Raw genomic sequence first — 12789 nt, forward strand, 5'->3', positions numbered from 1 at the left:
ATTCCAGTGACCTTGAGCACCCTTAGAGTGCCAACAAGTAGTGGAAGAATCCTCAATCAAATGCTAAGACAAAAGAGTTGGAAGTTCATCCTTAATATCCCCTCGTCATCAGCCACCAGCACAAAACATAGGTGGTTGCCCATTCTTGATGAAATTACTAATCAAGTTTGAAATCATCCCATCCCGTCCTTGTGAGAAATCAAAGCCTGTAAACGGTTGAACCCTTACCCTCCTTTAAGCACCAATCCTACTCCAAAACCTTGAACTTTTCCAAAATTGCTCTCCGCAAAATCTCTCTCTCTCTTGTGAATTTCCAAAGCATTTTTAAGGATAAATGGGTTTCTAATCTCTAAGCCTTCTTTCTTCTATTGAGTCCAAATTGTGGACCACTTGATTGAATGGATCTCCACTTGCGAAAAGGAAAATAGATAAGAATCTTTATAAATTTTTGTTGGTGATTTCAAACAAAGACCAAAATATTGAATGAAGACATGGTAGAAGTCTAAAAAATTGGTTTTGGTCTTTGCTTAATTAGTGCTAAATTAAGTAGTGCATTTTTTTAGTGCTGAATTACACTAGTGAAAAACTTATTAACATCAGCCAAATGTTTAGTGTTAATGCAATTTGATAATGAAAAAAATTAAGGTCTAAAAAATGGGTTATTTCATAATTTATTCATGCATGCAATGCAATTATGAAATTATTTAAATATTCTTTAGTAGTATTATGTCAGTAACATGTTAACACAACATATTGTGTAAGCATAGTCTATAAAACGATTACAAATGAATAAAATCTTATTAAAAAGATCAAAATGCTTAAGCCCTCCATAGAGAAATGTATGGTTTCACAGTGGAGTCAGTCCTTTGAAATCATTATTGAGGAGGTCAATGGAGGATTTGGAAAAGGTGAGCTTGTTCCGGTTGCTAGAGGAGGTGGAAGCTTGTTGCAATACAGTAGACAGGAAGGAGTTTTGCAAGGTTTGGGAGAAAGGAGGGAGTTTTTTCAAGATGAATTTCTGTTCAAACAGAGTTGGGAATTTTATTCAATTTCAGTTAAATCTGTGGGGGCCAAGAGGTTCACACTGGTCTTCCTTGAAGACAGAGGAGCGGTGGGAGGGTGGTCCATTATGGCCAAGAAGTTGAGGGATCTTGGTGTGGTCTCTTTCCCCCAAATTCAAAGTGGAGAGATGTTGCACCAGAGGTTAAAGGAGGGTAGCAGAAGGCAGGTAATGCTCGCAAAAGGGTCTTTCTTTAAGGTAGTGTAGAGGGAAAAATGGAAAATGGTGTAATGGATGAAGCGTTGTGGCTTCAATTAGGCTTGTTAGAGGTGCAACAGAGATAGGGGCTATTTAAAGGCTTCACACTTAAAAGGGGGTGTGAAGCTTTCCTTACTTGGAGGTGCTGTCATTCTCTTTGATTTTCAAGAAAGCTCTGATGCAATGCTTGTTTTGAGTAGTGGACGAAGGAGGTTCCAAAACAAATTAATTTTTTGGGATAGTTGGGCTCTTGAAGTTGGGTGCTTCTATAACGGGTGCACGTGAAAGAAGTCTAGGTGAGAATTTTGGGGTTGCCATTGCATTTGTAGTGCTAGGAGGTGTTTAGAAAGTTGGGTGACCATTGTAGAGGTTTTGTGGCTGTAGATGAAGATATGGCTCACTATAGCAATTTGTGATAGGCAAGGATTTTTGTGAAATCTGATGGGAGAAGAACGCCGGGATCTTTGCAGCTGGTGGTTAGCCAGGCAGGTTTTTTTTGCCCATTTGTGGTGGGAAGTTCCCCCATGGTTGTCTTGGGTGGTTGCAAGAAAGGGTTGCAATGAGCTAGAGGTTAGGGGTAAAGAGGTGGGGGAGCCATGTGCTTGAAGAAGCGTGGAGGGCTTTTCTTTGTCATTAAAGGTTGGGGTGGAGGACATGTTGCTAGTTGAAGATAGTTCAAGTAGGAAGCTAATGGCTTGCTTTGTTGTTCTTGCAAAAGTCCTTATAGGTAGGTTAGAGGTGGGAGTTGAGGGAGGTAGTAGGTTTGCAATGTTGATGGGTATGTCATGGTGGGCCATAAGTGTGTCACAAAAGTCCAAAGTAAAACGGTGTGGGCAACAGGTGGGAATGAGGGAGTGGGCCACAGGTCGAGTAAATGGGCCAAAGATGAGTTGGTAAAGGTTGCAGCAGTGGACCGAGTTGAGGTGGGCCTTTAAAAAGGGATGGGCATGGGAGAGCCCTTTCTTCAAAAGGTAGCTTTAGGCTATGTTGCATGGGTTTGGGTATGAGTGTTGAATGCGGGTATTTGTCAAGTTTCTGAACCTTCATAACTTAAATTTTAGGATACAGGGATTTTGCTAAAAGGATCCAAAAAACAGGCGGCTACTGGGATACAACATAATAAAAGAAGCATCAATTAAAAATAAATTGGAAATGAAGATTCCCTTCCCATATTTTTTGTCTAATCCATTTTTTTCCTCTTATCCTTAAATGTTTTTACAAAAAATTATTTTTTAGCTAGCACTTTTTTCCTTTAATGAAATTATCACTAAAAAAATTTGAAAGAATAAAATGATATCTATGAAAAAAAATAAAGCAACCACGCCCAAGGTAAAATAGGAGTGTCCAACTAGGATCTCGTGCCCACACCCATATCATGTCATGTTGACACGAGTATGCTGGTGAAATTGAAGGATCTGGGTATCATAGGCTTCAAGTATGATTATGAGAGCAAGATTGCATTATTTATTTTTCTGATATACTCGATAAATAATATTCACTTTTAACAATGCCTAATGCATAAAATTCATTTAAGCTCTTTAGATATCCTTAAGAATAATTTATCCACTTGGACAAGCCATGGAAAATCATCATGCTTTAGAGCTTCTTCATCTTTACTTCAAAACAAATGATTTAATCTTTTCCTAGTCAAGAGATTTCTTCAATCTCTTCTCAAGATCCATGATGGTTAGCTATACAGAAAATTAAGTATTCTTTTGTCTGTAATATGTGGGGGTGGGCAAATTTGTATATTGGTGCGGAGTCTCGCTCCCTTATAGGTTTCCTGGAGTGGATAGCCTCCAGTTGAGGGCTGATGGGTTTTTGTTGTTTTTTGGTCCTTTGTTGTGAGGCCTTCGTCGCCTCGTATACTCCCTGTATGCTTTGCGGCGTTTGCCTTTGCTAATATATGTGTGTTTACTTATCGAAAAAAAAAAAAAGATCCATGATGGTTAGGCTCAACTGAAACTAGTATCTCAACTTCTATAGCATGTCATTGAAGTGTGGGACTCGAGCATGGGTCAAGGAAGCTGGAATCTGAGATTGGTTAGAGACTTCAACGATTGGGAGTTGGACCAGATAGGTTATATGTTGACTCTGCTGAGGGATTTCAGAACTTCTACTGAGGATGATACAGTGAGATGGAAAGGGGAAGGCAATGGCGTTTTTGGGGCTAAGGGGGCCTACAAATTGCTGGTGGGGTCCTCAGCCTGTGCCTTCCCGAACAGACGCATTTGGTTGGATAAGGTTCCAACAAAAGTGTCTTTTTTTGCTTGGGAAGCCTCGTGGGGGAAGATCCTCACCTTGGATAAGCTTCAGAGAAGGGGGTGGCAGCTCCCGAATCGATGTTTTTTGTGCGGCTGCGAAGAGGAAAATGCGGATCATATTCTAGTTCACTGTACAGTGGTTAAATCTCTTTGGGAGATTGCACTCGCTATTTTTGGAGTCCAGTGGGTGTTCCCAAATTCAGTTATAGATGTGCTTCTTAGTTGGAGGGGTTCTTTTGTGGGAAAAAAAAGAAAAAATACATGGAATTCCATTCCGTTGTGTATATTTTGGACGGTGTGGAAGGAAAGGAACCGGTTAGCTTTTAGGGGAGGGTCTTTAGATATTCAAAAATTCAAGAATTTTTTTGTATGTAATTTGTGGAGGTGGGCTAGGGTGTACATTGGTGAGGATTCATATTCTCTTTTAGGCTTTTTAGAGTGGCTTGCGGTCACTTGAGGGTGGGTGAGGTTGTGGCAGCCTTTCTTCTTGGGCTTTTGAGTATACTACCTGTATACATGCGGCTTCTCAGCCTTCATTAATATATTCTGATGTTTATCTATCAAAAAAAAACTTCTATAGCATGTCATGTGATCCCTGGTAAGGCTTCCTTTTGCCCATCTGAACTGGTTTCCTAATGACCAATTATCAGAATTCAACATGAGAAGGCCATACAAAGGGCACAAATTTCTTTAGTTGCTGAACACTACTGTCACTTACTTTCTAGAACTCCTATACTAAAAGTAGTGAATCCTAGAACCTATAAAATTGGTGAATAGCCTAATCTTGGAATCCTGTCATTTTCATACATTAGATTGACTGGCTAATGTGGGTAGGCATAGTGTGAGTGTGGTTGTTGAAAAAGAAACATGAACTTTTGGATGTGCACTCAATGTTTTAAAAAGCAAAATGTGGTCTTAAAACATTTTGCCCAAATGAGGCAAGGTGAAAGCCTTGAGATGGAGCAATGCTAAGCCTCAACTTAAACAATAATTAAATAAATAATAATGAAAAAGAAGAGAAAAAATCCCAAACAATCGAAAAAATACTAATAAAATCACATGAAAATTGAATAATAAGGAAATTGTACAATTCATAATAATTAAACAAATCATTTGTTTGTCTATAGTCTCTAATTTAGTTCCTCTTTCCCTCTTATAAAATCCAACTCTTCTCACAACTTCATCAAATAATCTTTAACACCATCATCACTATGACTAGCAGGATCCTCCAAAGAATCATAATTATATCCAATTATTTTATTATTCCTCTCATCATGTCAATGTTTACCTGTTCTTCTTAATCCATCAGTTGTATTGATCTTTTTCCGACACTTACCAATAATAGGATAGTGATTATATATGAGCTTAGCTGCTACATGGCCAAACAAACCCTTTGTAAAAGGTTTAACCTTAGTCTTAGAACATAAAACAAAACTTATCTATACTAGAACACCATAAAAGCACAATTCATTAAATCCATTGAATATTGAGTTTTTACATTGTAGCTTCTTGTTTTTTTATTCTTGTTATTTAGTTTTTTCTTTGGTGGGAGGATTCCTCATCTTTCTTTTGTATTTCTTATTTCTATCTATATATCTTTTTGTTGTTTCCTATCAAAAAAAAAAAAAAAAAAAAAACCTCTTATAAAAGGCCCTAAATCTATTAAAAGCCTTCAAAAATTTTGAGGCTTAAGTCTAGATTAATCTTTACTCAAGTTGTAAGCCTCAATAGCCTTTGAAAACACTCAATTTACTCATAGGCTTACGATTTTTTTTATCTTGCAGTCCTGTGCATCCAATAACGAATGTGGTACCATTGAGTCTGGTGCTTTTTGTTTCTCTTGTTAAGGAGGCATTTGAGGACTGGGTGAGTTCATGATAATTTTTCCCTTTGCATGGGATGTCTGCCATAATATCCGGTGTTATTCTAGGTTAACCAGCGCCAGGATTTCTATGTAGTAGATGTCATTTTGCGTTAGTCTTAATATATGGAACAATTTTTCTAACTCCTGAAATTTGTGTTCTTTATGCCATTTTTGTTCAACAGAAGCGGCTACAAAATGATAAGGCAATAAACAATGCCCTTATAGATGTGTTGCAAGATCAAAAGTGGGAACGTATTCCCTGGAAGAAGTTGCAGGTTGGAGATATTGTTAAAGTAAGTACATTTTTCAGCCTCCTCATTTCTTTGTGCTCTTAAATAGCACTAGTAATGCTGGCAGTCTCATTCTCTGTTCCAGAGGCAATTACAGTTGCTGCATATGTTCAATCCTTGTCCATTAGTTTTCTTCCATTTTCTTTTCTCGTCTGATGGATGACCATTTTTTTGGTTCCTCCTGGGACTTGAATCTAGAACCTCTCATGTTTCTACCTAAACCCTTGCCTCTTGAGTTAAGCCACAAGGGCAGCTATTTTTTTTTTTTGGCTATTAACCTTACTTTCTGACAAAATAGTTTTGTTGCACGATATATTTATGCTTGTACCACTATTACCATTGTGTTGTTATTTTTTGCACACATCCCATATTAACTATTATTTCTTTTTGTATAGTGTCATCTCCTGGATAGGTAAAGGGGTGTGTGTGTGTGTTTGTATAAATGTCTTTTGTGTGTGTATTGGTCATTCTTGCATGACCAATATAATACTATACTAGTGTTTCATTCTTAATCATCTTTATTGCCCATTATACTTGCTATTCATATTTGTTCTGTAAGGCATGTGTATAAAAGTGTGAATTTTTTTTCTAATTTTTTTTGTCCGTTTATTTCATTAGAATGGGTTTGCATCATTTTCTGTGTGTAATTTTTTTGACACATGGTATTTTTTGGATTTTTGTGGTTGGATGTTTTGTATAGTGACCTTGAAGATATAGTTCACTTAGCATTAGGAACTTGCTACTTTTGCAGAATTTTTGGTCTCATTTGATGGGCTAGGCAACCCTAGTTGCCCTGGATTTTTGGATTTGGGAATGACAGTGGAATGCTGCCATAGGTCTTGGTCATCCAGTATTGGGGTTGTGCTCAGGATTTGTTTTTTCATTGGTGAGGGTGTGGAAGGATTGCTGTCTTGTCACGATGCAATTTCTGGGTGACCCGGAACTTGACCCTTTGACTCTAGGTCAAAGATTTGACCCTAAGGGTTACTCCTATCCAAGCTAGCAGTTAACTTCTATATCCTGAATTTTATTTACTCAATAATAATTAAGTGATTCTCACAATATACTTAATATTCAAATTTCAAAAATCCTCCTAAATTTGAGGTGTCACTAAAAACCCAAGTATTACATGTCTCCTAGCAAGACTTATGTAGAATGTGCCAACTTCATGGGGGAAATGAAGCATTTTGATTGTATAATAAATCTAAGTCTTGGAGTGGTGATTGTCTTGTTTATCTGGTGTTCAATTTTTGTGGTTATAATATATGTTGAATATAATGTATTTATAGTGTACAATCTTTCTTTCCTTTCTTAATATAGGTCACATATATGGTAGTTAGTTCAACCTAGCCTTGTATATATATATTTCTCTATTGTAAGAAGTGAACAACATGAATGAGAATTAAGGTTCTCTCTCTCTCTCTTTTAACATGGTATCAGAGCCAAGGGAGAAAACTTTATTCTTTCTGGTTTACCCGTGTAATTAATTCCGGGAATCCGTCCAGTGACCGTGTTTCATTTTGGTCACCTTTTCCATCTCCCAAAGCTTTCCGGTCAGCCACATCGTGGTCAGAAAACCCTCATCACCGTCAACATTTTTCCAGCGATATTTTCCGGCGACTTTTCCGGCAACTTTTTTTCCCCTGACAATATTTTCCGACATCGACCACATCATCAGGAGCGCAAAGAGGAGATTTGCAACTTTTCGCAAAGCACTGGAGCCAAAAACCGATCCACGTGCCTCCCACGCGCCATTTTTCTCCGGCGGCTTGAATCCTACGCGTCGACACGTGAGGGCGCGTGACCCACTTTCTGGTTTCGAGCTTCTACCAGCATGCTCGTTCGGCATCGTCTTGCACTTCTAAGCCTCCGTCTGTCCTCTCCGAACCCTGCTTTTCCATTTTTTTGGCATTTCAACCTCCGCGGGTCTTCTTTCAGCCTCTTCCGCCCTCCGATAGCAGCTCCCTTCCTTGGCCGAGACTTGTATGTGCCTTGGGAAGGCCTCTTCTTCATCTCTAGTCACTTTTCTCCTTTGTTTGGGTCCCGACATACCAGGTTCTTCTTCCACAGCTGTGATCTGACCTCCCTTTAAGGCTCTCTTCGATCCAAACGTGATTCAATCTCAGGTGAAGTGGATATAGTGACTAAAAATCCTATTTTTACATCCATCATCTTTGGATCTCCTACCATCACATCGGAAAAATTGATTGGTAGTGAGAATTATCTCTCTTGGTCAGCGTCCGTAGAACTCTGGTTTATGGGACAAGGTTATGAGGATCATCTTGTTACACTTGAGGATGCTATACCTGATGTTGACAAAGTGCAATGGAAGAAAATCAATGCACAATTATGCAGCGTATTATGGCAATCTGTTGATCCCAAAATTTTACATCATCTTCGTGCCTACAAAACCTGTTTTAAATTTTGGACTCAGGCTAAAGGATTATACACGAATGATATTCAACGATTTTATAAGGTGGTTTCTGATATTGTTCATGTGAGACAGTAGGACATGGATCTGTCTACTTATATTGGCCGGATTGCGTCTCTTAAGGAGGAGTTCTTAACTTTGATGCCTTTCACTAATGGTGTTGAAGCTCAACAAATACAGATTGACAAGTTCTTTATGGTGTTAACCCTCATTGGCCTCCGTCCAGATCTTGAGTTTGTCCGAGATCAGATTCTTGCTAGTTCATCAGTACCATCATTGGATGATGTGTTCGCTCGTCTCTTACGCCTCTCCTCTACTTAGACCTTGTCGACTGATGGTCCTTTAGATTCATCTGTGTTAGCCTCTTAAACTAACTCTCGAGGAGGACGTAGTGGCAATTGGGGTCGAGGACAACGTCCTCAGTGCACCTATTATAATAAGCTTGGTCACACTCAAGATCGTTGCTATCAGTTACATGGACTGCCTCCTCGCATTGCCCACATTGCTCAGTCATCTGATCCTCTGCTATCTCGATCTGACTCCGCTGCGAGTTCCACATCTCAGAGTATCACCCTTACTGGTAGTGATTGTGATGCCTATCTCCGATATCAGGTAGCCACATCAGCTTCTGTTGCTTCCGTTGCCCAGACCGGTAATGTCTCTGTCTGCTTTATTGAGTTTCCTTATCTTGGCCCGTGGATTCTAGATTCTGGAGTATCTGATCATATCTCTAGTAATAAACACCTTTTCTCCTCTATTACTACTACCTTTGCCTTACCTACTATTACTTTAGCTAATGGTTCCCAAACTATGGCTAAAGGTATTGGTTTGACTCATCCTCTCCCTTCCCTACCTCTCCATTTTGTCCTTTATGCCTTGAGTGTCCTTTTAATCTTATTTCCATCAGCAAAATAACTCGCACTCTTAACTGTTCTATCACTTTTTCTGATAAATTTGTGATCTTGCAGGACCGGAGTACGGGGAAGACGATGGGCATAGGGCATGAGTCTCAAGGCCTCTATCACCTCACATCACCTTCATCTCCTGCAGCTTGCATTTCCACCGATGCTCCTCTTCTCATTCACAGTCGTCTGGGTCATCTTAGTCTCTCCAAGTTCCAGAAGATGGTCCCTCGTTTTTCCATTTTGTCGTCGCTTGCGTGTGAGTTGTGTCAGCTTGGGAAACATATTAGTGTCTCGTTCTCAAAGCGTTTGAATAATCAGGCAAAGTCTCCTTTTGAACTTGTCCACACTGATGTTTGGGGTCCTTGTCGGACCGCGTCTACTTTAGGATTTCAGTATTTTGTCACTTTCATTGATGACTATTCTCGATGTACTTGGTTAGTTTTAATGAAAAATCGAGCTGAGTTATCTTGTTGAGATAACTCGTACCCTCCTTCACCATAGTCATGTTCCTTTTTGTTTTTAGGGGTATGCTGTTCTTACAACCTGTTACTTGATTAATCGTATGCCATCACCTATATTACATGACCAAATCCCTCATTCCCTCCTTTTTCCTACCTAAGCTATTTATTTCCTTTCTCCTCGTGTCTTTGGCTGTACTTGTTTTGTTCATACTCTCACACCTGGACAGGACAAGCTCTCCGCCAAGGCTACGAAATGCATCTTCTTGGGATACTCTCGACTTCAGAAGGGCTATCGTTGTTATTCCCCCGACACTCATCATTATTTTCTCTCCGCTGATGTCACCTTCTTTGAGGACTCTCCATTCTTCTCATCCTCTGAATCTCTTCCCATTTCTGAAGTATTGCCACTTCCCTATATATCCCCCCCTTCAGATGTGCTATCTCGTTCTCTTCAGGTTTATCATCGTCGACATCGTGCTGTTACTCCTCCTCTCTATTCAGCTAAGGTACCTGATGACTCACCTCTTGTCCCACCAATTTCTCCTACCCCGACCTTGTCATCTATTGACCATTTGCCTATTGCTCTTCGGAAAGGTAATCGATCTACTCGTAATCCTCATCCTATTTATAATTTTTTGAGCTACCATTGATTATCTTCATCCTATTCTGCTTTTTTCTCTACTTTATCCTCTGTTTCTCTTCCTAAGAGCACTAGTGAGGCACTTTCTCATCCTGGGTGGCAACAGGCAATGGTTGATGAAATGGCTGCTCTGCACTCCAATGACACATGAGATCTTGTTTCTTTACCTCCTGGTAAATCTACAGTTTGATGTCGTTGGGTCTACACTGTTAAAGTTGGTCCTGATGGTCAGGTTGATTGCCTTAAGGCCTGCTTGGTTGCTAAAGGTTATACTCAGATTTATGGTTGTGACTATGGTGACACCTTCTCTCCTGTTGCCAAGATTGCTTCTGTTCGCTTATTTCTCTCCATGGCAACTATGTGTCATTGGCCTCTTTATCAGTTGGATATTAAGAATGCTTTCCTTCATGGTGAACTTCTCGAGGAAGTGTATATGGAGCAACCACCTGGTTTTGTTGCTCAAGGGGAGTCTGGTTTAGTGTGCAAGTTACGCCGCTCTTTTTATGGCTTGAAACAGTCTCATCGGGCATGGTTTGGGCGATTTAGTTCAGTTGTTCAAGAGTTTGGAATGTTTCGGAGTGAAGCAGATCATTCAGTTTTCTATCATCATAACTCTTCGAGCCAGTGCATCTATTTGGTAGTTTATGTGGATGACATTGTCATTACAGGCAGTGATCATGAGGGTATCCAAAGACTAAAGCAACACTTTTTCAACCACTTTCAAACCAAAGACTTGGGCAAATTCAAGTACTTTCTGGGACTTGAAATAGCTTAATCCCGTTCAGGTGTGGTTATGTCACAAAGGAAGTATGCCTTAGACATCTTGGAAGAAACAGGTATGTTAGAATGTAAACTTGTTGACACTCCTATGGATCCAAATGTCAAACTTGTACCAGAACAGGGGGAGCCTCTAAGAGATCCTGGAAGATATCGACGACTTGTAGGCAAACTGAACTACCTCACCATCACTCGGCCAGACATCTCTTTTCCTGTGAGTGTGGTTAGTCGATTTCTACAGTCACCATGTGACAACCATTGGGATGCTGTGATCCGCATTCTTCTATATATTAAAGGAACACCAGGCCAAGGTAGGTTGTATGAAGACAGGGGCCATACCCAAATTGTTGGTTACACAGATGCAGACTGGGTTGGTTCACCCTCAGATAGGCGTTCCACCTCAGGGTATTGTGTTTTTATTAGAGGTAACTCAATATCCTGGAAGAGTAAGAAACAAGATGTAGTGGCCAGATCAAGCGCTGAAGCTGAGAGTTAAGGAAGTTGGAAAGCTTGGTCAATTATCATGTAGCTGGAAGGGGGTAGGAAGTGTGGAAAGAAGGGTTGGGAGTTGGTTTCAGTTAATCAATGAAGTTGAGAATGCTTTCTTCGAATGTTAGAGGGGCCAATGACAAAGAGAAAAGAAAAGTAATTAAGTCCCTAATTAGATTGCAAAGAGTGGATGTGGTTTGGTTACAGGAAGAGCTTTTCATGATAAAGAACAGAATGACCAAGTGATAAAAGTTTTGTTCCTTTGTAATCTTTCATCTTGGGTTAGCGTGTACTTAAGTGAAGGGTCAATGTCCTTGTTTGTTTTTGTACGGTGGGTGGGTTCTTCTTGAGGGTTAGGGTATTTTTTATGGTTCTGCTTTCTGGGCTTTGCTTCAGGTGCCTCTTGTATACGTCCTGTGTACTTTGGTGTAGTTTCTTCTCTTTCTAATTTATACATAACCTTCTTTACCTATCAAAAAGATAAAGCTGAATGGTGATGAAGAGTTAAACTAGCAGGACTAAATGGTCGGGATTCAAGGCATTATTCAGTTGTGTTGAATTCTGTTGCATACACTTGGAAATCACAGATGTACAGGAAATCGTCTTAATGTTAACCTGCCCAAGTTTGTACTGTTTTTTCTTCTATTACAGAATTTGTGGGGGCCTGTGGAGGGGGAAACTTAGCATTTTTTCGTTAACAAATTTACAAGTGTACTTTTTGTATCTAACTTGAAAATGATATAGCCATTCTCCTTTGAGAAGAAGATTTATGATCCTAGGTCATGTTTAGTTTGGCAGAGTGCAGTCCACAGGATATGGATATCCCAAGATATCGTATTAGTCTGGATATTTGAACTGTATGATATCCCATTCTGGTGTTCTCTATTTGGTCAGAATAAGGTCTATTTTGATTATCATTTTTTGGTGGTCGACTGAAATCATGTCATTTGTTGATTATGCGTGAATCTACACTATAATTTTGAAGAGAAAAACATCAAATGAACATGGAATTCATCAAGGGAAATGACTGAGCTTGATTAAAAATAATCAAAAGTTCCCAGTTTGATTTTAAAATAAGATGGTGATAGGGAGACTCACACATGAATAGTGATTGGATAGCTAGTAGGATCTTCTTGAAATTGACTGAGAAGCTATACAGCGGTGTTGTTTGAAGAGAAAAGATGGACTCCTTGCAAATTAAGGATGTGGTGTAGTTTGAAGAATAGAGTAACTGTTTGTAAAATGAATAAGTTTAAAAACCTAGACCTTAATTCTGATAAAAAAAAAAAAAAAAACCTAGACCTTAATTATGTCAAGGTGGTTGTATCATAAACCTCTGGGATTTTATTTACATGGTATGAAAGTCTCACTCTCCTCATAGATCTCTATATCCAATCAAGGGATACAAGT

General features: G+C 39.4%; 1 protein-coding gene across 1 annotated transcript in view; it reads left to right on the forward strand.

Moving 5' to 3' along the window:
* The window catches only part of LOC117919249 (phospholipid-transporting ATPase 3), a 52390-nt gene that overhangs the window by 6175 nt on the left and 33426 nt on the right, over positions 1–12789 (forward strand). Inside the window, exons 4-5 of the mRNA XM_034836383.1 lie at positions 5307–5388; positions 5569–5679. Of these exons, the coding sequence (XP_034692274.1) occupies positions 5307–5388; positions 5569–5679 (193 nt within the window). The remainder of the gene's footprint in view (positions 1–5306; positions 5389–5568; positions 5680–12789) is intronic.

This window comes from Vitis riparia, chromosome 7, assembly GCF_004353265.1.
Source record: "Vitis riparia cultivar Riparia Gloire de Montpellier isolate 1030 chromosome 7, EGFV_Vit.rip_1.0, whole genome shotgun sequence".
Lineage (NCBI taxonomy): Eukaryota > Viridiplantae > Streptophyta > Magnoliopsida > Vitales > Vitaceae > Vitis > Vitis riparia.